A 22,808-nucleotide genomic window follows, 5' to 3' on the forward strand; every position below is an offset into this window, starting at 1 on the left:
AGGTAATGAGCTATGGGGTAATGAAGTACTATCGGATTGTGAGATTGAAGTCAATGATAGGAAGCTGCTTGGAGACTTAGTAATATTGGATCTCCAAGACTTTGATCTTATCTTGGGGATGGATTAGCTGTCGCATCATTATGCCAAAGTTGATTGCCGAGGGAAGATAATTTATTTTGAGTTACCTCAACAACCTATCCTTGTATTCAGAGGTGTGAAGCCTATATCTATAACTCCCATGATTTCAGTGATGAAGGTTGAGAGGTTGATGCGTCAAGGCTGCAAAGCCTATTTGCATTTGTGACAGCAGATAGGGGAAACAAGTTGCAACCATCCGAAGTTCCAGTGGTGTGTGATTTTCTCGATGTATTTCCCGAGGAGCTTCCAGGGTTGCCACCTCATAGAGAAGTAAAGTTTTCAATGGAATTAATGCCTGGAACCCAGCCCATCTCAAAGACTCCATATAGAATGGCGCTTAATGAGCTGAAAGAATTGAAGGTTCGATTGCAAAAGTTGGTTGAGAAGGGGTTTATATAGCCGAGTACTTCTCTATGGGGTGCCCCAGTCTTATTTGTGAGGAAGAAAGACGGATCCTTGAGGCTATGTATAGATTATCGCCAATTGAACCAAGTAACAATAAAGAACAAGTATCCTCTTCCGAGAGTTAATGATTTACTTGATCAGTTGCGAGGAGCAAGAGTCTTTTCTAAGATTGATTTAAGATCAAGGTACCACCAGGTGAGAGTCAGAGATGAAAATATCTAGAAGACAGCTTTTCGGACTCGTTATGGCCATTACAAGTTTGTTGTGATGCCATTCGGCCTAACAAACGCCCCTGCCGTTTTCATGGACTTGATAAATTCATTACAAAAAAATTAACATTTAGCAGCGATTTGTTTTTTTGCATTTTGTGGCGGTTAACGTAATTTAGCGGCGGTTTTAAAAACCACCACTAAATCAAGCGTCGCGAAGTATTTAGCAACGGTTTTCAGCAATCGCTGGAATTACCGCCATCGCAAACTAAGTGATTTAGCGGTGATTTTAAAATATTTAGCGGCAGTTTCGAAATCACCGCAAAAAAAATTGCAAAATATTGAATTTTCAAAAAAATTCAAAATTTTTTATTTTAGAGGTGGTTTTGGAATCGCTACAAAAAATTCAAAAATTTTGAATTTTAGCAGCGGTTTTAAAACCGCCACTATTTATCGCACCAGTGCATAAGCAAGGTTAAGCGCCCGGTTGCTCGCAGGCGTGGGCTCGCACGCCCGCGCCTGGCCCCGCCCCCCCGCACATGCCACGTGGCCGCATGTCCGCATGCCACGTGGCCATGCTGGAAATTTAATTTTCCAGCCTCTCATTTCCCTTGATTCGAACCCGTAACCTCCCGCATGTCCGCATGCCACGTGGCCATGCTGGAAATTTAATTTTCCAGCCTCTCATTTCCCTTGATTCGTTGATTCGAACCCGTAACCTCCCCATGCGCGTGTGCGCGCGAAACCAGCTGATCTGTGAAGCCCCCTTATTAATTATTCACGCATATAATTTATATAGTAAATCAATCTCATTTTCCAAAATTATATTCTATATTTTTTTTAATATAAATTAGAAATAAATTGAAAAACTTAAATTAATGGATTATTTTTTAAAAGGATAATGGAATAAATTTTAAATAAATTAATTAAATTAAATTAAATTAATTAATTGATTAAAAACTAAAATGAAGATTTTATATATTTTTTTAAAATTTAATTTAAAAATTATTAAAATTTTGTCGCATGTTTTTTTATTTTTTTTAAAATTAAATTTTTTAATGAATTTTTTTAATTATTTAATTATTTTTTAATTTAGCGGCGATTTCTAAAAACTACCGCTAAATTGATTAAAAACTTATATTTTAAGGGGTTTTGAAAAATCGTCGCAAATATTAATTTAATTTTTATTTAATTATTTAATTATTTTTAAAATTTAGTGGCAATTTCTAAAACTGCCGCTAAATTTAAGTATTTAATATTTTTTAATTATTTAATATGTTTTAAATATTTGTAGAGATTTTTCAAAATCGCCACAAATATTAATTAAATTTTATTTAATTATTTAATTTTATTTGAATTTAGCGGTGATTTTTCAAAAATCGCCGCAAAATTTAATTTAATTTTTTAATTAATTAATTATTTTCTGGATTTAGCACGGTAAAATTAAGTTTTTAATGAATTTTGTAGCGATTTTAAAAAATCGCCGCTAAATATTAAGGAAACCGCCATAAAAAACGTAATTTGCGGCGGTTTACAAACTGCCGTAAAACACCGTATTTTGTAGTGACTTTAGAAATCGCCGCGAAAAATCAATTTTTTTGTAGTGATCGAGTGTTTCGGGAGTACTTAGATCATTTTGTGATCGTTTTCATAGACGATATTTTGGTATACTCTCCTAGCTTTGAGGAGCATACAATGCATCTTGCCACAGTGTTGTAGAGGCTTAGGGATGAGCAACTGTTTGCCAAGTTTAGTAAATGTGAGTTTTGGCTTCAGCAGATAGGATTCTTGGGCCACATCGTGTCAAGGGAAGGTATATCAGTGGATCCTGAGAAATTTAACGCAATTATGGATTGGCTCAGGCTTACATCAGTGACCGAGATTCGTAGCTTTTTGGGACTTGTCGGGTATTACTGGAGATTCATTGAGGATTTTGCCCGATTATCCTCCCTTATGACAAAGTTAACGTGAAAAGATACAAAGTTTGAGTGGAATGAAGAATGTGAAGCCGCTTTTCAAGAATTAAAACGAAAGCTAACTACCACCCCGGTGTTAGCCATACCTAGAAGTGGGGAAAAGTTCACCATTTACAATGATGCCTCGTGCATGGGCTTGGGATATGTTTTGATGCAAGAAGGTCATGTAAATGCCTATGCTTCAAGGCAACTAAAGAAACATGAGGTAAATTACCCCACCCATGATTTAGATTTAGCGGCTATTGTTTTTGCACTGAAAATATGGAGGCATTATTTATATGTTGAAAAGGTAGAGATATACACGGATCATAAAAGCCTCAAGTATTTATTTTCCCAAAAAGAATTGAATATGAGGCAACGCAGGCGGATTGAATTACTTAAAGATTTTGATTGTGAAATACTATATCACCCTGACAAAGCAAATGTTGTGGCGGACGCATTGAGTTCTTCGGTGAGCCTCCATTATAACCATGATGGTGTAAGAATGGTTGATGATAGAACAGATGAGTGTCCTATCTATCTCTACAACTGAGGAGGAGTCTGGGATGTATTATGCTTACTTGGGAGTGCAGTCAGATTTGGTGGACCGAATTCGAGGCCAGCAGCCCAGTGATGAAGAATTCGCAAGAGTCTTAGAGCAGGTAGCTAATTTTGTCCCTATGAGATATAGTCTGCGGGGAGAAGGACTAATACTACTTCAGGACCGTATTTGTGTTCCAGATGATAAAGAATTGAAGTAAGAGATTCTGTCAGAGGCTCACAATGCACACTACACTGTTCACCCAGACGTGACCAAGATGTACCAGAATTTGCGCCATTTGTTTTGGTGGCCTGGCATGAAGAGAGATGTAGCCGAATTTGTTTCTAGATGCTTAGTATGCTAACAGGTGAAAGTAGAGCATCAGCGACCCGCTGGACTAGTTCAGTCATTGCCCATTCCTGTGTGGAAGTGGGACGATATTTCTATGGATTTTGTGATCGGGTTGCCGAGGACTTCTAAAGGGTATGATACCATATGGGTGATTGTTGATCAGTTAACAAAATCGGCCCATTTTCTGCCTGTCAAGAAGACATATCCATTACATCGCCTGGCTCAAATATACATCGAGGAGATTGTTAGATTACATGGAGTGCCTGCTAGCATTGTATCGGACCGTGACCCTAGATTCACTTCGTGTTTTTAGGGTGTGTTACAAGTCGCCTTAGGGATCAAGCTAAAGTTTAGTACGGCATTTCAACCATAGACGGATGGCCAGACAGAACGTACCATTTGTACCTTAGAAGATATGTTAATGGCATGTGTTCTGGATTTTAATGGTAGCTAGAATGACCATTTGCCGCTTGCAGAATTTGCATATAATAATAGTTATCATTCTAGCATTGGCATGGCACAATATGAAGCCCTTTATGGACGACCTTGTTGGTCTCCTCTTTGTTAGGAAGGAATGGGAGATAAAGCATTCCTTGGGCCTGAAATAGTGGAGCAAACCACGAGGAAAATTCGAGAAATCAAAGCTAAGATGAAAGCGACACAGGATAGGCAAAAGAGTTATGTGGATCATCGTCGACGAGATTTAGAGTTCTCTGTTTAAGATCATGTGTTTTTGAAAGTCATGCCAATAAGAGGAGTTCGAAGGTTTAGAGTGTCAGGGAAGCTTAGTCCGCGTTATGTAGGCCCTTTCGAGATTTTGGAATGTATCGGACCTTTGGCGTATCGACTAGCTTTGCCCCCTTAGTTGGCGAATGTCCATAATGTTTTCCACGTCTCTATGCTATGAAAATATATCCCCGATCCTCAACATGTGATTGACTTCCATCCCTTAGAGCTTAATGAAGATATGTCCTATGAAGAACCCCCCAGCTACATATTGGATCATAAAGAAAAGGTGTTGAGAAATCGAGTTATCCCATATGTGAAAGTTCTATGGCATCGACATAGCCCAGAAGAAGCAACGTGGGAACTAGAAGAGGAAATGAAGCGAGTCTATCCTCATTTATTTGAGCAACCATGTATGAATTTGGGGGACCAAATTCTTAAAGGGGGGGAGAATTGTAACGTCCCGATTTTTCTTTCGTAACTTAATTATTAGAATATTTGGGTTAATAAACGCAATCTAATTATTGTCAGGTATTGAGAGTTAGCAACGGGTTGCCCAAGAAAAATTGGTGATTTTTATCCGAAGAGCCAAGTAGGTAAATTTCTTGTTTAATGTATTTCCAATAAATTATGTAAATTATGTGGGTATAATATGGGGATAGAAAATTGGAAGTTAGTCTAACTATGGTTGAAAATTCAAAGTAAAATAAATGGTGGGCTTGGAGAAAAAGTTTAAGTCTAGTATAGGAATGAGGGTAGTGAAAAAGTCAAGTACGAGGAGAGTTGAAAAGTCAAAAAGTGGCCAAATTGGGATGGAGGAAGTGGTGTTCTCAAAAGGCACAAAAAGGTAATTGAAGTTGGCTTCTAGAAGCATGGACTTGGGAAGAGAAAAGTCCAAGACTTAAAGACTAGGTTGGAGATTTAAGTTAGAATTAAATAAATAAAATTAAAGGAATTTATATGGTAAGAATTAAAAGGAAATTGGGGGAAGTATATAAGTGGGGGTTTCTCTTTGAAATACAGTACTTGAGATTTAAGAAATGTATTAAAAAAAAAGAATATGTATTTATATGTTGAGCTCCAGCATAGTGGCACGCTCAGAAAAAATGGGGTGTTACAAATGTAATAATGATGCAATTAATTGAGCATCTAAGTCTTGGAACTAATACCCTTATATAAAGCACACTAAGAGTTGGTGGAGGACTATGATCAACTCAAGTCATGTGGATGATTGGATTTAAAACTAGAGGTTCATCCTAATTAAGGGTAATATGGGTTGAGGTCCATGTTTGTACATAAACCTAGTCTTTCAGGCCTTTTACATTTGGGCCAAGTATGCCCTCTAAGTTAGATCTTAGGCTTGGACATAGAATTAGGGGTGTCTTTTGGTCTTAACCCAAGTTTAAGATATCCCGATCACTTGTGGAGCTTCTTAGGGAAGGCATTTTCATAATTTTCTTAAAATCAAGATGCGCCATCATCAAGAAAAATCTAAAATATTGCACATGTCAAATTTCATTATTATTAAACTGTTGTGAACTCATTTAAGTTAAGAATATAAATTTAGTAGGATGAAATATATTAAGTATACATGTATCCATTGAGTACTTATTAGCCTATAGATAAGAGGATAAAGGATTAAATGAAATATGCTGAGAGTACAAGTACATGAATATAATCCCCTGCCCATATTCTCCATATTTCCATCTTTACCAAAAAAAAATGAAGGCTCTTTATAGCTTGTACCTTTCTATTTTTGTCTCTTTTCTTCACTAGTAATGCTGTTTGTACACTAATTTTTGATAATTATAGAATTATAAGTACTTTTTCAAGAAATTAACAATATTTCTTCATAAATTATTAACTAATTTTCAATAATTATAAACACTTCAAAAATTAAAAGTGTTTTTAAATTTTGAACATGTTTATAATTTTTAAAAATAATTAATAATTTATAATTCTATGAATGTTAAAATTTAGTGTTAAAAATTAATGTACAAATATCATTACCATTTCTCATCTCTATGTTGAATAATAAAAGGTCCGATTGTATCTAATGATGGAAACTAAGACCGATCACAACATATTGCCTTAGGATCTAGACCTTAGGATTAATTTCTTGGGGATTATATTTGTGAGAAAGTCAGGTAGGGCAAGGTCTCCTAGTATGATTTATAATGATTAAGTTAGTAATCAAACTTAGAAAGAAGAAATGAGAAACTTGTCGTTAGATAATTTTACATGTGGAGGTTCTTCTTTTATATAGATCGAAATAAGCGAGACATTTGGGATTTGTATCGAGGTGGTTGGGTTCCAAAATTGCTTTCGAGATTCTCGAGATTGGGCATTTATTAAAATAAACAAGATAAGAGGTATTAATATAAGGTTGGAATGCATTCCGAATCAAGATATAGAATGATCAAGATAAGGCTGTAAAACATTCTAAGATTTTTATCAAACTGTTTGTTAAATTTTTTAAAATGCACTAGAGAACACAAATGTCTTTTTCTTCTTATCTATAAAGATCAATATATGCTTATCTTGAGGGGGTGAGAGATAAACATATGTTAAAAGATCAAAATAAGGGGTCATTAATGATGTTTTCAAAAATTTTCAGATAAGCTTAACAAAAATGTTGAAAAGAATATAAGTTTGGGATGTATTCCATATCTTGATTTTTTCATTCCATATCTTAATTAACAAATGCCCTCTTATTAGATAATGAAATCTCTAGTTATAATTAGAATGGGGATAGACCTATTAGATGTAACCTAAGCCATTCTAGATTGGGATTTGAATTTATATTATTTCTTTGGATTTGGATTTGGGGGTGAAGGAAGTGCCACATGTTATCATATTATTAGTTTGATTATAAGATACGTGGTAATATTAGATTGCATTCTTTGAATAGGCATTTTGGTATTTTTGTTATGTCATATCACTTGTCCCCTATTTCACGAGCTGAGCTACAAGTCTAGTACGGTTCAAGGAGTAACCTAAGTAACCATTATTTGTGACCTTATTTGGTTAGGGCTTTCTCTTTCTCAACCTTGTTGAGTTTGCAATTGTTAATTTTTAAATTTCGATGTTTTGTGTCTATTTTTGTGTGAAAGGTGGACAATAGTTTAATATTTGGATGCAAAGGATGTTAAACTTGGCCTCTACTCCTAACGGTTACATTCTTGGCTTTTGAGAGAGGTTGGATCGCCGAAACTGGCAAGAGTTTCATGAAGTAGAAAAAGAATAGAAGGAAGAAAGAAAAAATAGAAGCGGAAAATCTCGACTCAATTACAACCTAATATGAAATAATTTATAATATGTAATAAACTATATAAAGATGGTGTAAAAACAAAAATAATAATCATAAACGATTTCCTTCAAACTTCGACCTACTGGCAATTACCGAATCAAATGCTGTTCTCCGGCTGCCCGATCTCTTTTTCTCCCTCGGACTCTATCCCTCAAACCCTATCCTAAGTGCTCGCTGCCGCCATAGCCACCGCCCCTACCGGCCACTGCTGCTTCTCGCGGTCTCTCTCACGCACGGTGTCTCTCTGTCTCTCGATATCCTTGCCACCAATCTCTCTCTCTCTCTCTCTGTTGATCTCTTTTCTCTGGATCTCTCTCGCCGTCGCTGCCTGCTGCCTGCCTGTCGCTATCTCGCTATCTCTCAGTCTCTTGATCGATCTCGATTGGACTGTCTTTTGATTTCACCGCAAGCTAGCAAAAGTCCAAAATCGATTTCACTTTCTCGCTGTTTCAAGTCTCTCAGTCTCACGGCCTCTCACGCTCTATTTCACAAACCACTTCATCACTGTCGATCGCTGTACCAAGATCGTATGTAAGGTTTTTTTTTTTGCTATATGTACATGTATATATGTGTTCTGCAACTAAAAACCCAGATCTTGCTTTTTGGTTGACAGATCTGGTAGTTTATTTTCTTTCTCTTGTTAAGTTGATAGGATGTTGAATGCGTATTTCTGGCTTCTTGCTTTGGTGGTTGTGGCTAACATAGGTTGGTGTTAAAATTCTTTGGGATAGATAATCTTGCCTTTTTGATTTTCTTAAAAATTGTTAATATTCAGCATTTTTTGGGTGTCTCATTCAGCTTTGAGTTCCGGAAGGGTTCTGGGTTTAGAACTAACTTATATTTTTCTCTCTTTTTTAGTCTCTGATTTTTCCCGTTTCGCTTTGTAAGGTTTTAGTTTATGGGTATTCTCGGCTTTTGTTAGTTAAGGTTCCAGGAAGGAGTTCTGGCTGGGTGTCATGGTGTTTGTGGTTTTCTTTCTATGGTTGGAGTTTTGCTTCTTGTTGGAGAGCCTTTTATGGGGTTAGCTGTGCTTTGTGTTCTGCTTGCTATGGCTTGATTTCTTCCCTGTTTTTAGGCAGTTAATGCAGTATGTGTTCTCGAGCAATATTAGAGTGAAGGACTCCTTAGTATACAAGAAAGAAGATTTGTTTTCTCTTTTAGAGATAGAAAAAATTTATTTATTGTTCACAAACAAATTCATTTATTGCCAATAGACAAACTCATTAATAGACTTGTTTATTGTTAACGAAAAAACTCATTAACGAACTCGCTTATGTCGTTTATGAACATGCTCATTAAAAGATGCTATTATTGTTCACAAAGAAGTTCAAATTGGTCTCGTTTATCATAAATGACTTGAGCTTGAACAAGAACACCTGTTTATAAAGCTCCACTCATAAACCAATTGAGCTTGAACACATTTAAAAGTAAACGAATTGAGCTCAAATATAGCCAAGCTCGGCTTGACTCGGCTCATTTACACCTCTAGTTACCTTTTTGTTTTTCAATGTTAGTTTGGTTAAACTTAAAAGACCATAAACTAATTGTTTTCATTTTACTTGCACTTTATTTCATGTTATATTAGTTGTCATTATAATAGTTATTAATTATTATAGTGTTGGTTAATTTTCATTCATGATTTTATGAGTTTGCATTTACCACTTTATAGGTACATATTGAAAAAAATGGTAGAATAGTATTTTATAGCATTTTGAATAAATGCGTACCTCACATGGATGAAGCTTGCGCTTGCACTTCCCCTTGCTTCCTGTGCCTAGTCTTCAAGCACTCTTTGCGCCTTTGATGACTATGCCTTAAGCCCTAAATTTAGCTGACATTTGCTATGATTTTGCATTTACAAACCTTGGTGACTAGGGGGCCATGAATGAAGGGCTTGGGGGTGATTGGAGGGGCAAAGGGGGTTGGGACTTGGGAGAAATTGAATGCAAAAGGAATGAAGGTGCTAGAAAGGATATTTGTTGAAAGGTCACTTGTTGGGACGGGAAAGGGTATGCTTGCATTATTGATTAGAGAGTAGCCAGAGAGCCTGTTTCCTCTCCAATTGGAGGGGACTCGGTCCAATGGTGATTGGAGTGGGCAAGGACTCACTAAATGGCTCCATGGCCATGGGAGTGGGCAAGGGGGAGTTTGTCAGGAATCTGGAGCTGACATAATAAATTCTCAGCTAATGGTGAGAATTATGGCAAGAAGTGGCTAGAGATAAGGCAGAAAATAGGGAGAATTTAAGAGAATTGAGAAAGAGAGAACAAAAAGATGCGAGAGAGAAATTGAGAGAGAAACAAAGAATTCTGAGAGAAGTTTTAGGAGAGAGAATTGGAGAGAGAAATTGAGAAACTGAAATGTAGTATTTTCCTTGAATGCCTTCCAAACAGATTGATTAGATTTATATATAGCTAATCAATCAGTTGTTACAATTCGGTTACAAGTTGTAACTATTCTCTAGAGAATTAATATTCTACAACTGACATTCAAATTAAATGGCTACAACATACTGAAACCCTAGGAACCTAACATTTTCTCGCCCTTGAAAATTTTCTCGTCCTTAAGAAAAAACAAAGAAGCTTAATAGCATGGCGAAATGGATTGAGCAAATCTGACAATTATTTCCAAGTATTATTGTCTGGGTTTAGATGAGACCATTGAACCATTACCTATAATCCTCATCTATATTTTCACTCTCTCTTTCATCCTTCTAAGACCATTCCTTCGCTTTTGCTTATTTCCTTTCTTTTTTCTTTTTCCTCTCTTTCTTTCTCCTTCTTGGCCTTTTCTTCTTTTCTCTTACGTTCCTTTTCTTTTGCCTTTCCTGCAAATGTAAGATGTGGTCCTCAAAGATCTCCTTGGCAAAGTGTCACGACCTTGGGTATTATAGAGGTAAAGCTGTAATTGAGTTACAATTACAGTTAGGGGGTATTTTTTTAATTCGGTTATAGCACATGGGTGTTGTTATTCTATTATTTTTCCTTTTTGTCTTGTAGCTTAGCTGGTTAGAGAGATTTGTTTGATAGCTAAGTGAGGCTATATATATTTCCTCAGCTGTAGGAAGGGATTATGCATGAATTGATTAAAGAAAATTTTGATTCTCTCTTTAATTCTCTCCCTTCTCCCTCTTGTTTCTCTCTATTGCTCTCCCTCATTTCTCTCTAATTTCTCCCCCATTCTTCTTCAATTTTCCCTTTAATACATTTTGCTCTTGACCTTAATTCAATTGGATCTTTCCGATTGCCCATTTCAGCCGTTATGAACCTTAGGTTCATGACAAATGGTATCAGAGCATTGTTCCTTGGCGATTTTTGTTACAAATTTAAGTCCAACGGATATCAACAACAGCCATCAGTTTCCTCTTTCGGTGCAACTCCAGCTATTCCGGTGAACTGCGCATTAGTGACAGAGAAACAACCAGAATATTCTTGGTTGAATCTCGAAGTCGATTCTGACTTGCCAGGGGGTGAGTGTCAACTCGAATCTGAAGGAGAGCAGCGACGGACACCAATCCACGATAGGTGTTGAAGCTGACCAGCAATAGGTGGAGGAAATGAACAAGTCGCAGGAGGCGATTCCGGAAACAACATGGAATTGACGAGGTGACGGAGTCGAACCATTTTGGTGGTACAATTAGAGTCTACCGCCATCGCAGTTGGATTCCAAGGGCTTGTCGATCAAGGCAAACTCAAAAAGTATTGCAGTCCTCCAGCCGTGGTCGGTGATTGGGTGAGGAGTCGGTCGGAGAAGATTGTTAAATCCGCAGCAATCGCAATTGGGTCCAGCACGGTGAGACGAGCAAGGCTAGTAGTGTTCTTGGCATTAAACGAGGTCCACGAACGGAGCTGGGGTGCAAGCGACTTGGTGTTGTGGGTAAGTAAGACCAAACAGTTCCGATCGGATCTTGAAGACAAACAAGGAAGGTGAAACAGATTCAAGAGGTGTTCCAGCGACTCTGGACATCTGGAAGGTGATTAGGCGCTGGGAGGTGTTAATCTCCAAGCAAGCGAGCACCCTCACCTCGAACTTGGAAGGCGCCACAGTTGTCCTAGTAGCTGGATCCAAGTCACTGTGTGTGATTGAGGCAAGCAAACCCAGGCGATCTTGGTTGTTTCTCCTTAGCAACGGATCTTGGCCACTGTCTAGCTTTCGATTCCTCTTACTGCTGCTAAATTCTGGGGATCCAGGAAGAGGACCTAGATCTGAGGTGCTGAAATTCAGATCTAGGAGGGCTGTGTTGGCTGCTGCGTAGATCGGGAGGTAGCTCTCGAGTGGGTTTCGACACTCCTTGACAGATAAATTTTGATTGTTCATAGGTTGTAACTTCTCGGCGGCTCTCGGTTCGAATTTGTGGAAAGGAAAAACAAATTTGGTAAATTTTGTGGTTGACCAATCAGCACAGCAATAGGGTTCAAGCAGCCAATTGCTAAGTTAGAAGCGGTACAATGGACCACTACAATGAGCAACTCTAAAATTCAATTTTGAAATCTGGTTAATTTGTTCAAATTGGTAAGACGAAGAGGAGCGGGTGCTTTTAGGCTATTGAATTACATTGAGGTGATTCTAATGTAGGCTCGATTAGCTCAGGGAAGTGTGGGATTTAGTATGTATAGAACTCCTACTCCCTATTCTTCGCAGTGTCTTGTTTGTGAGAAATCGGCCATGGGAAGCAGTGCATGCACGAGACAATTGGAACCTCAATTGCAACAGAAAAATTCTTCATTTTCAGTTGAAATGGGGTCTAAATTGCAGCTGAATGATGCTGCATTTTCAGTGGTTAATTTTCATGCAAGAGAGCAGCCTAAATTGCAGTTGAAGGATGCTGCATTTTCAATGGAATGTCCTGCTCGTGAAGCCTTGGAAAGCAGTGCACGTAGGAGACCATTGGAGCCTCAATTGCAGCAGATGAATGCTTAATTTTCAGCTGGAATGGAGCTTCAATGGCAGCCAAAGAAGGTTGCATTTTTAGTTGACAGCAACAATGATAAGCAGTAGTGTAGCTGGAAGAATCAAACATGGGGAAAGAAGTTTGAGAATGAGTCTAGCCGAAGGGACAAAGGAACAAGCAGTGGGATTCATGAACAATATGAGGAATTTGGCCTTATGTTCCGCAAGAAGCTACAAGAGTTTGCAATGATACTAATCAAGAAGTATCATTACAACTTTCCTATTGAATACTTCGATGATTATTGTGGGAGTTTTAACAAGGAGGAATTCCTTAAAGTGGAGCAGCTGAATGAGGACAGCCTTGTTGAAAGTAAATCCTTGGTGTACTCCAGCTACCAACAAGTAAAAGAATTTCCATTGGAGGAGGCCCCTATTGAAGATATGAAAGGGTCTAAACATACTACTCCCTTGGTCTTGGCTGTGGAGAGGGCTGAGAAGTACATGAAAGAAGAGATTGGGGAGGAGGAAATGGAGGATGTCACTCAATTAGTTGGCAACTTCTCAAGCATTGCCACTAGAGTTGAGACTCTTGATGCCATTGATCTCTTGAAACAGTAGAATAAGGAGCCTAAAGAGAAGGAACAAATGATTGCATCGGACACCTTGCTTGGAACGTCTCACATGTATGTCATTGGCACAGGCACACAAGACAAAGCAAAGGTAACATTGCAGCAAGAAGAGTTGGAGGATGGGGTTGTAGGGCTGACGGCACATTTGGAACCATTTTTAATGGCACTAAGGAAGAGGCGGATGGCTGAAATTGGTGTGGCAACAAGACATAATACTGTTGCTACTGAGGAGAAAGAAAAGAGAAGGCAAAAGAAAAGGGAAAAACAAGATAAGAAGAAGGAAAAGCGAAGAAGAAACCGCTAGGTGAAGATGAGCATTGGATAAAGAAGCAACGGCTAGGTGGTAATAAGTTTCTTGGGGACAAGAAACATTTCAAGGGGGGGAAATTGTCACGACCTTGGGTATTATAGGGGTAAAGTTGTAATTGAGTTACAATTACAGTTAGGGGGTATTTTTGTAATTCGGTTACAGGATATGGGTGTTGTTATTCTGTTATTTTCCTTTTTTGTCTTGTAGCTTAGTTGGTTTGAGAGCTTTATTTGATAGCTAAGTGAGGCTATATATATTGCCTTAGCTGTAGGAAGGGATTATGCATGAATTGATTAAAGAAAATTCTGATTCTCTCTATAATTCTCTCCCTTCTCCCTCTTGTTTCTCTCTATTGCTCTCCCTCATTTCTGTCTACTTTCTCCCCCATTCTTCTTCAATTTTCCCTCTAATACATTCTACTCTTGACCTTAATTCAATCGGATCTTTCCGATTGCCCATTTCAACCGTTATGAAACCCAGGTTCATGACACAAAGCTCTCTCAAGTAGATCCTCAAATACTAGCTTTGCATTGACATCAGGTATTGGAGGGATACCTATTCCCTAAAAAATAACAGACTTAAAATCTTCAAAATCCAAAGTTGATGTAATTGTAACCTTCCCCGTTTCACATCTTTTATTCGAGTTTTTCATCATGATGTTGTTTCTCTAATTCTTTGGAAACACCCTCAAATAAATCTTCTGGTGTAGAACCAAATGTATTTAGTGCTACAGCCTGATAAGGTGCATAATCCTTGACCTTCATGCAATAATCACACTAGTGAGCTTTAGTAGTAAGTATTATGACAGCAACTACCTCTTCCATCAGCTTCCAAAATGCATAACGTTTCTTCCGTTCATCTCACTTCAATTGTTCCTTCTGCATTCTCCTCTGCTCTAGATTACAAATATACTCTTGGAAAATTTAAATGCGGACAAATTTTTCTAGGTGCGAGCATCTTTCATCATCCTCTAATCGATCTTTCCTCCATGTTCACTTTGATTAAGCCATAGGTTTCCAGAATTGTTTGAACTCTAATCTATTCCACCTATACTCCTGAGCTTTTTCTTGCTCCTTTTTCTGAAGATCGACCAAGTAGCTTTTGAACGGATCTTCACACTCTATAGGTCGCTCTATCACTAGGAACGTTTCATCTTCCTCAAACATAATGATAGCTTTACTCCATCTTGTAGATGAAGTGAGTTCCTCGCATTCTTCCAACATTTTCATGAATACCTCATGAGCTTTTTTCATTTTCATTCGCTTTTCTTTAGCCTCTAGTTTTGGCATTGGAAAATAAGGCTGATTAGGTGTAGCTTGTATTTCCTGCCATCTTCCTGTAGCTCTTTCCTCTAACATTCTCTCCAATTACAGCAGCAGGTTCCATGTCAAAATCCCAGGAAGCAGCTGTCCTAGGAGCTGGTCCAAATCCTTGAAGGATTGGATCAGTCCATTCTCTAGGGGGAAAATCATGACGTATACTAACCTGAAACATTTTAGAGAACATTAGCATTAATGTGTCCAATCTCCTATGAATTCCTTCCACAGAGGCCTCCAACTTTCTGTCCAACGCCTTATGATTGCGTGTACCATCAGCCACGGCGGCAATTGCACAAGAAACAGATTTCGGTGGCCTAGGATGAGCTCTAGTACCAATTTGTTTGGAATTTGGACCTCACAGAATAAATTCTCAGCTAATGGCGAGAATTAGGGCAGGAAGTGACAGAGATAATGCAGAAATAGGGAGAATTTAAGAGGAGAATTGAGAGAGAGAGAATGTTCAGGAGAGAGAGAAATAGAGAGAGAGAAAGAATTCTGAGAGAGAAGATCAGGAGAGAATTGGAGAGAGAAATTGAGAAACTGAAATGTAGTATTTTCCTTGAATGCCTTCCAAACAGATTGATTAGCTTTATATATAACTAAATCAATCAGTCGTTACAATTCAGTTACAAGCTGTAACTATTCTCTAGAGAATTAATATTCTACAGCTGACATTCAAATTAAATGGCTACAACCTGTTGCAACCTGAGGAACCTAATACTATGTCATCTGAGATTGAGCAGTGTTCGAAAATTCGGCCTAGTTCCGCTTAGGCGCCGCCTAGGCGTTGGGCGGCCACTGGCCGCGGCGATTTAGGGCTGGTCGACACCTTTAGGCGCCAGCCCGACTAATCGGGCCACGACGGCAGCGTGGGTCGACCTTATTTCCCCCTTCCCTTTCTCTATTTCCCCTTTCCCTTTCTCTCTCTGGTCGTTCATCGCAGGTCCTCTCTCTCTCTCTCTCGCGCCTTTGATCTCCTCTTGGTCATTCGCCGCCGCTATCGATCTCTTCTCTTGGTCTCGCTCTCTCGTCGCTGCCAACCTCACCTGTTGGTCGTTCTCTCTCGTCGCCGCCAATCTCACCTGTTGGCTGTCATCTCTCGTCGCCGATCTCGTCTTCCTCTGGTTTGTATCCATCTTCCTCCGCCTCTGCCTCCGGTTATTTAGTAAAAAACATTGAAGAAGCTACAGCAGCAAGCTTGCGTTGTTGCTTGCTGTAGCTGCTCGCTGCTTGTTGCAGCAGGGAGAATATATTAAGAAAAAATAAAAAAATATTAAATTTTTTAGGCACCGCCTAGTCCTCGCCTAGGCGGCCTAGGCGCTAGGCGCCAGTCTGCCACCCGATTAGCGCCTAGTGTCTTTTAGAACATTGAGATTGAGTTTTTTATGTGAATGATGGTACATGGCAAGATTGTTGCTATTTGATGATTTGATTAGGAGGGAGTAGATGTTGTATGGTCAAAAAAGGTGGAAATCATTTAATTGTGCCCTTATTCATCTTTTTGTGGTTAATGAGCTTTGTTTCCTGATTCCTAGTTGTTTCTCTAATAGAATTAAGTATTTCATAAATCACCAATCTTGAGAGGAAGCTAGCGTTAGTAAGAAATAAGAAGGCTTTTGACCATGTTTTTCTGCACATGCTTCAAAGTGGCCTATTTTGTGCCTAGTGCAATTGGAGGACTTTTTATGGATTGCAAGGCCTGATTTTTAGATTGACAAGTTAAATTACTTTTGGGTTTTGTAGAGTTTTTGGGTCAGATATGTTGTTGGTGTATTGTGATTCTTTTGATTATCCCTCTTGTAATGTACATGCTTGGCATCCCTTTATACCCTTGCTAATGCATTGTGTTTTAAGAAATTTTGTCTCCTGAAAAAGCTGATTCCCCTGAGGATGTGTACAACAAAAATCACAAGCCCTATGTAGTTAGGAAAATGCATACCTGAGTTGGCCTATAGAATTTAATCTTTATAAAAATATAACAATATACTCTGAGACCTAATTCTCATCCATTTATGGATGGCTCTTCAACAGCAGGATAGAAGTATCAATACCTTTTTCTTGCTCTACTTTGTTCATTTTAGTGGTGTTTTTCTTTCTTATGTGGGTTCTACAATCCTGTTCACATCTAGTCATTTCATCCTTTCTCATGCATAAACTTACAGATTTTGAAATATGAGAATTGTTTTGGATGATTCTTGTTGAGTGGATAGTTGTCAAAGGTGCAAAGTGCATCGAGGCGCAAGTTAGTGCTTGGTGTCTAAGAACAAGGCAAAGCGTAGGCCTCAAGCACATGAGGCACACATTTATTCAAAATGCTCACTAAATAATTATATACTATTGTTTTAAATATGTACCTATAAGGAGGTAGATGCAAATTTTATATGACAAATTACCAACCCTGTAATAACTAATATTATTGCAAAAAAGCAATTAATTTCTCGACGACCTTTGGCTTAGTGGGAGATCTGGGACTAGTGGGAGATCTGGGAGACCTTTGGCTTACACCACTAGGTTTGGTGTAAAATTAATAATGAATTTTAAATACATGAGTTTTTCAATGCTAATCATAGGTTTTTCAATACATTATTATGTGAATATTAAATATTTAATTAATGCATCAATCAATCAAAAATAAATAAAAGAATATAAATAGACACTTAAAGTATTAATTAAGTCACAGAAAATTGTTCATTAAATAAAATCTAATTTTTATATCTTTATATATATAAAAGTAAGATAGTCTGAAAAAAAATCTCCTCCCAAAACTTGCATTAATAATTTGCATTAATCATTTAAGTTTTCCAATTGCTTTGAAATAATAAGTACTATAAAGTTAATAATGAATTTTAAATACATGATCATGAGTACTAATACATGAGTTATTCCAATTGTTTTGAAATAATAAGTACTAATTCCTCGACGACTAGTGGGAGATCTAGGAGACCGTTGGCTTACACTACTAGGTTTGGCTCTCAACAATATACAAGAATATGTAACCAAATCAACAAGAAATAAGATCTAAGATGACAAATGAACAAGAATAGGGGTTTAATACACTTGTGTATACAAGATGTGCGCCATGCGCCTTGCATGAGGTAGTGTGTGTGTGTTTTAGTATTCATATATTATGTCCTATTTTAGTTTTAGGTATTTGATTGAAATGCTATAATCATTTTGCTGTTCGTAGGTAGTTTCTTGTCCAATTTCTTGAATATTCTCTTACTTTTGTAGATGCTTTTGTTTGGGTCTTTCACTGAGGACGAAACTAGGTCATGGTTGAAGCAGTCATCTGAAAAGAGTGAAAAATCTGTGGAAAAGAAAGAATTGAAAGTTGGTTCTCCTAATTTGCAAACTCAGATATCTTTTGGTAGTTTCAGTAATGTGGCACATGAACAACTAGATTCTTCAGAAGGCCCAATAGGGTCTCAGGCTTCTGGTAATCATACGGAAAATAAGAGCGGGAGTGTGAAAGCCACAACTCATCTCTTTCCGGGAGTCTTAGGATGTCCACTGGAAAACGAAGTTCTCCAAAAATCTGCTCATTATTATCCTCTTAGTAATGGGAATGAAGAATCAAAAATAGCAGATAGCGTTGATTTAACTTCTGTACATGTATCGGAGAGTGAAACTGGTCCAGCAAACCAATTGCCTGTCTCAAAACTGAAAACGCATGATGGTGGACCTTCAAGGGAAGTAAATTTAAATGGTACTAGTTCAGCAGCAGCGGTGGCAGCTCTTGAAGAGGTCATCCAGAAGGCATCTAATGGACCTGTTACAGCTGTTAAAGACTTGCTGCCTCGTGGCTTGATCAACTCGGGAAATTTATGCTTTCTTAATGCAACACTGCAGGCTCTTCTGTCATGTTCTCCTTTTATTCAACTTTTGCAGGGACTAAGAACTAGCAACATTCCCAAGGTTTGCTTTGTATGCTAATTTCTCACTGTCATATTATGGATAACATAATCTTTTTACTAGATGATTCTGAAATTCCCAATGTGAATGGCTGATTGTCAGGTTGGTTATCCAACATTAACTGCATTTGTGGAGTTCATTGCTGACTTTGAGGTGCCTGTTGATACAAGCCTAAAGAAGAGAGAAATGGCTGTACCTGAAACTGGTAGGCCTTTTAGGCCTGCCATGTTTGATAGGGTGCTAAAAAAGTTCACCCCTGATGTGCCTATTAGCATCTCTGGCCGACCAAGGTGTGTTTTTATGTTATTTCCATTAGATTTTGTCACTCACTCTCCTGCTCTTCTATTATCTTTTATCAAGAAGTTCATGGTAGTAGTGTCACCTTAATGCAAAGCCTGCAATCTTACTATTCAAGCTGATTGAAAAAGTGAGAGCAACACATCGATGATCCTTATGAAAATTTTGTTCTTCTCTTTATAAATGTCATTTTTCTTGCTTTCCTTGATGGCCCTGCAAGTAACATTTATCTATTATTTCATGACAATTTCTTGCCTAAAAAAAAAAAAACACTTGATTAGGGTCATGCATTCAATGTTCCCCGGGTAAAGCACATATGAGAAAGATGCTCCATCTATTTGGATAGTCTTCTAATGATGTAGATAATTAACTTAAATGTTTATTTATTTTATGAAAAATGCTGTGGATGGTTTACAGATGCTCCTCTTTATACTGTGGATATTTATTTATTTATTCATGCATTTTTGAGTAATGCTGTGAATAATTTATTATGATGTAGTAGTCAAGCAACTAGACATGTTACCTGCCCAGTGCATTCAGAAAATATTCAATTTAATTAATTGGTTTGTATTAGCACACTTCTGATTATTGGTTTTGTTATAAATTGGGAGCATTGGCAGCCTTTAATCCTCTCAAGAAACCAATCAAATACCACCCAATACACTCTCAATCATTCTCAACTCACCGGCCAACACATCACAACACGAACAAATAATAAAGAACAGAATGTAAATAAGAACAGAACAAGAAAGAAACATTCAAACCACATGAGAAGACAGATTTTTATCCTGGTTCATGCCAATTGAATTGGCACTACATCCAGCCTTGAAACCACCACCGAGCAGCCTTCTTTGTTGATGAAAAGAGTACAAAACTTCCCTCTTCTCTCTCTCACGATACTAGCCTTCCCAAAAGTGTACAAGATTACAGTTTTCACACTCTTTAGGCTCTCGCAAAATCAAAAGAGAACATGTGGTCCTGATGCGAGCATAGGTAGATCCCTTTGGTTGCATCTAAAAGCCCACGAACAAATTGAGCATCATCCCAAGAAAGCTAAACCAGATTCAAGCAACAAAACAAAATAAGAAAAAGAATGATATAGAAGCCACACTCCAGAATAAGAGAAGAAGAAGTTGGGAGTGATAAGCCTTGGAAATTGGATGCCACAAGATTGGAACAATCTTGATAAGTCTTGAGTTCTTGGAAAAACCAAGTGAGAAAGTTCTCTTTTCAATAATCATGAAAATTAACCAACCTTTTGAAGTGTTTACAAATCCCTTTAAATAGAAAAACAAATATGAAATAACTACCCACTACCCAAATGCTCATTAACTACCCACTACCTTAATGATCATTAACTACCCACTACCTTAATGATCATTAACTACCAGCCACACACACACCCCACTACCTTAATGATCATTAACTACCAGCCACACACACACCCCACCACCTTAATGATCATTAACTACCAGCCACACACACACCCCACTACCTTAATGGCTGGCCCCTCTCTCTCCATAATACAATTTAACAAATTAAACTACTATTTTGTTGGCCAGCAACAAATGGACATAAGCTTGGATGCCACTTGTCATCTTCAAATGGCTGCCACGTGTCATCTTCTAATGGGCTAGCATGCTGATTAAATGGACATAGGCTTGACTTCCATTTGTTATCTTCCAATTGGTAGATCCATCAGTAAAGGCTTGTTTGGCTCGAATGTCTTCAATTAGCCCATTGAGTGTCTCTCTCATTTTCTTTGCCTTTGCTCGAGTGATTGGACCTCCTTGTAGGCTTAGAGGATCTTTCACATCTTTTACAGCTCCATTGATCTCATCAGGTCCTCTATCTCTTAGCCCCCCTGCCCTATTTATAGAAAATAGGGTGATATTTCCCAGGGCTAATTATGATAGTTCCGGTTTTGCCCCCCACTAATAATTAATATTACAAGAGAGCCACCCACCTATTAACTAACCCTTAAGCGCATATAAACTGCATATAAACCTATCACTAACTCTAGATAATCTTTAACAGGTTTTAAATTTCCTATTGTTTATTGTCCTTTTCAGACAGGAAGATGCACAGGAATTCCTAAGTTTCATTATGGACCAAATGCATGATGAATTACTTAAGTTTGATGGACAAGTAACAAGCTCAAATGGGGGGAAATCATCTCTGGTTTCCTCTGCTGAAGATGATGAATGGGAAACAGTTGGCCCGAAGAATAAATCTGCAGTTACAAGAACTCAAAGCTTTGTTCCTTCAGAGCTAAGTGCAATTTTTGGAGGACAACTGAGAAGTGTTGTGAAGGCAAGAGGTAGGTTTATTTGGTAACTGGCTCAGCTCTGTTCTATGCTTTTGTTGTGCAATGGATATGACATGATATCACATTGTAATGTATTGGTGGGCATGGGCTTAATAATGGTAAATAATAACATATGCATTCATTTGCTGCCTTTCTTATCCTTGTCATAGAATCATTTTTTCCTTTTGGTATGATTTGTTTTTCCCCCCTGCTGTTCAGGTGTACTGTTCTTACAAGTGTCTTTGGGTGAAAATAAAACAAAGGAACTGTATCCCTGTTAGTTCTGTCCAGTTAAACAAGGATGGCTTAATGGTAATTTCATGTGGGTAAATTCCATTTAATTTAATTCCCATTCCTTGGCATGTCTCAGATAAGGCAGATGGGGGTTAGTTCCATTTAATTTAATTCTTATTCCTTGACATGTCTCAGATAAGGCAGACACATGCCCAAGAGTATCTGAAGATTGTTTTATTTTTGTTGCTAACAGCTTCTTTATAGTAGTCTCTGAGCTCAGATTATTGCTCTTGCAGTGTTTACATGCGTATCCTGTTATACTGCAAAGAGGTTGTTTCTGATTGCCCTATTTTTTTTCCCCCATTAAGAGGTTGTTTCCACCACTTGAACCCAAGTTAGTCGGAGGCAAAAAGGCGCTAAGAATGTTCTATCACCTGAGGCGCTATGTGCCAAAAAAGCACTTGCTTGACCAAAGCCAGGCACTAAATTAACAAAAAAATAAAAAATATATTTAATATGAAAAAAAATCATATAATGCATACAATAATAAAACATCTAAAATAATGTCAAACAAAATTTTTTCTAATATTCTTTAAACAAAATGATCAACTTTTTTTTACCTTAATCTGCAGGGCATCATCCATCAAATTGTAGCTACTAGCTACCTTCTAAGTTTTCATCTCCATCTTCTTAACATGAAAAAGATAATCCAAATATATAATGCATCTAATAAATTAAAAATATCTAAAATGCTCCCAAATACGAATAAGAATTAACTTTTTCTTACCCGAAACTAAAAGTCATTATCATCATATTGTAGCCCAAGTTTTCTTCATCTTCACCTCCATCAGATTGATATTCTTCTTCCACATCTTCTGTCTCATCTGTATGGGCTTCTTCTTCCTTTTCAAATATTGTTTGTGAGCTAGAGGGACTAGACCTTGCCTGAGATCTTGTGTTCTTCTTTCCTTCACCAACACTTGCAGCACTTGCCACTGTCCCCCATGTTAAGTCATCACCATCAAACATTAACTCATCCTCTGTTTCATCATTACAGTGAGGCCCATCTTCCCAATCAACCATTCATTGCATTGATCAATGTCTTCCAAAGAGATGAGATCAATTACATCTCTTTGATCATATCACTTCTTGAGCTTTTAATTGTATTTGATGAAGACACGATCATTCAACCTCTTTGCTTCAAGCTTATTTCTCCTTTTTTGTGTGTTTGTTAAAACACACTCCAATTGTGTTTACATCCGGGAGCACTACAA

At 37.8% G+C, this 22,808-nt stretch overlaps 1 protein-coding gene across 2 annotated transcripts in view; it reads left to right on the top strand.

Moving 5' to 3' along the window:
• Nucleotides 1-7,684: 7,684 nt before the first annotated feature.
• The window catches only part of LOC127814083 (ubiquitin carboxyl-terminal hydrolase 24), a 44,814-nt gene continuing 29,690 nt past the window's right edge, over nt 7,685-22,808 (top strand). Inside the window, exons 1-4 of one of the 2 annotated variants that reach the window (XM_052355333.1) lie at nt 7,685-8,162; nt 18,015-18,698; nt 18,798-18,985; nt 21,065-21,312. In XM_052355333.1, coding sequence (XP_052211293.1) covers nt 18,015-18,698; nt 18,798-18,985; nt 21,065-21,312 — 1,120 coding nt within the window. In that variant the 5' untranslated portion in view covers nt 7,685-8,162. Of the gene's footprint in view, nt 8,167-18,014; nt 18,699-18,797; nt 18,986-21,064; nt 21,313-22,808 lie in introns of both variants that reach the window. The other variant, XM_052355331.1, reaches the window with a different exon arrangement.

This window comes from Diospyros lotus, chromosome 12 (genome assembly GCF_014633365.1).
Source record: "Diospyros lotus cultivar Yz01 chromosome 12, ASM1463336v1, whole genome shotgun sequence".
In the NCBI taxonomy this organism is placed as follows: Eukaryota; Viridiplantae; Streptophyta; class Magnoliopsida; order Ericales; family Ebenaceae; genus Diospyros; species Diospyros lotus.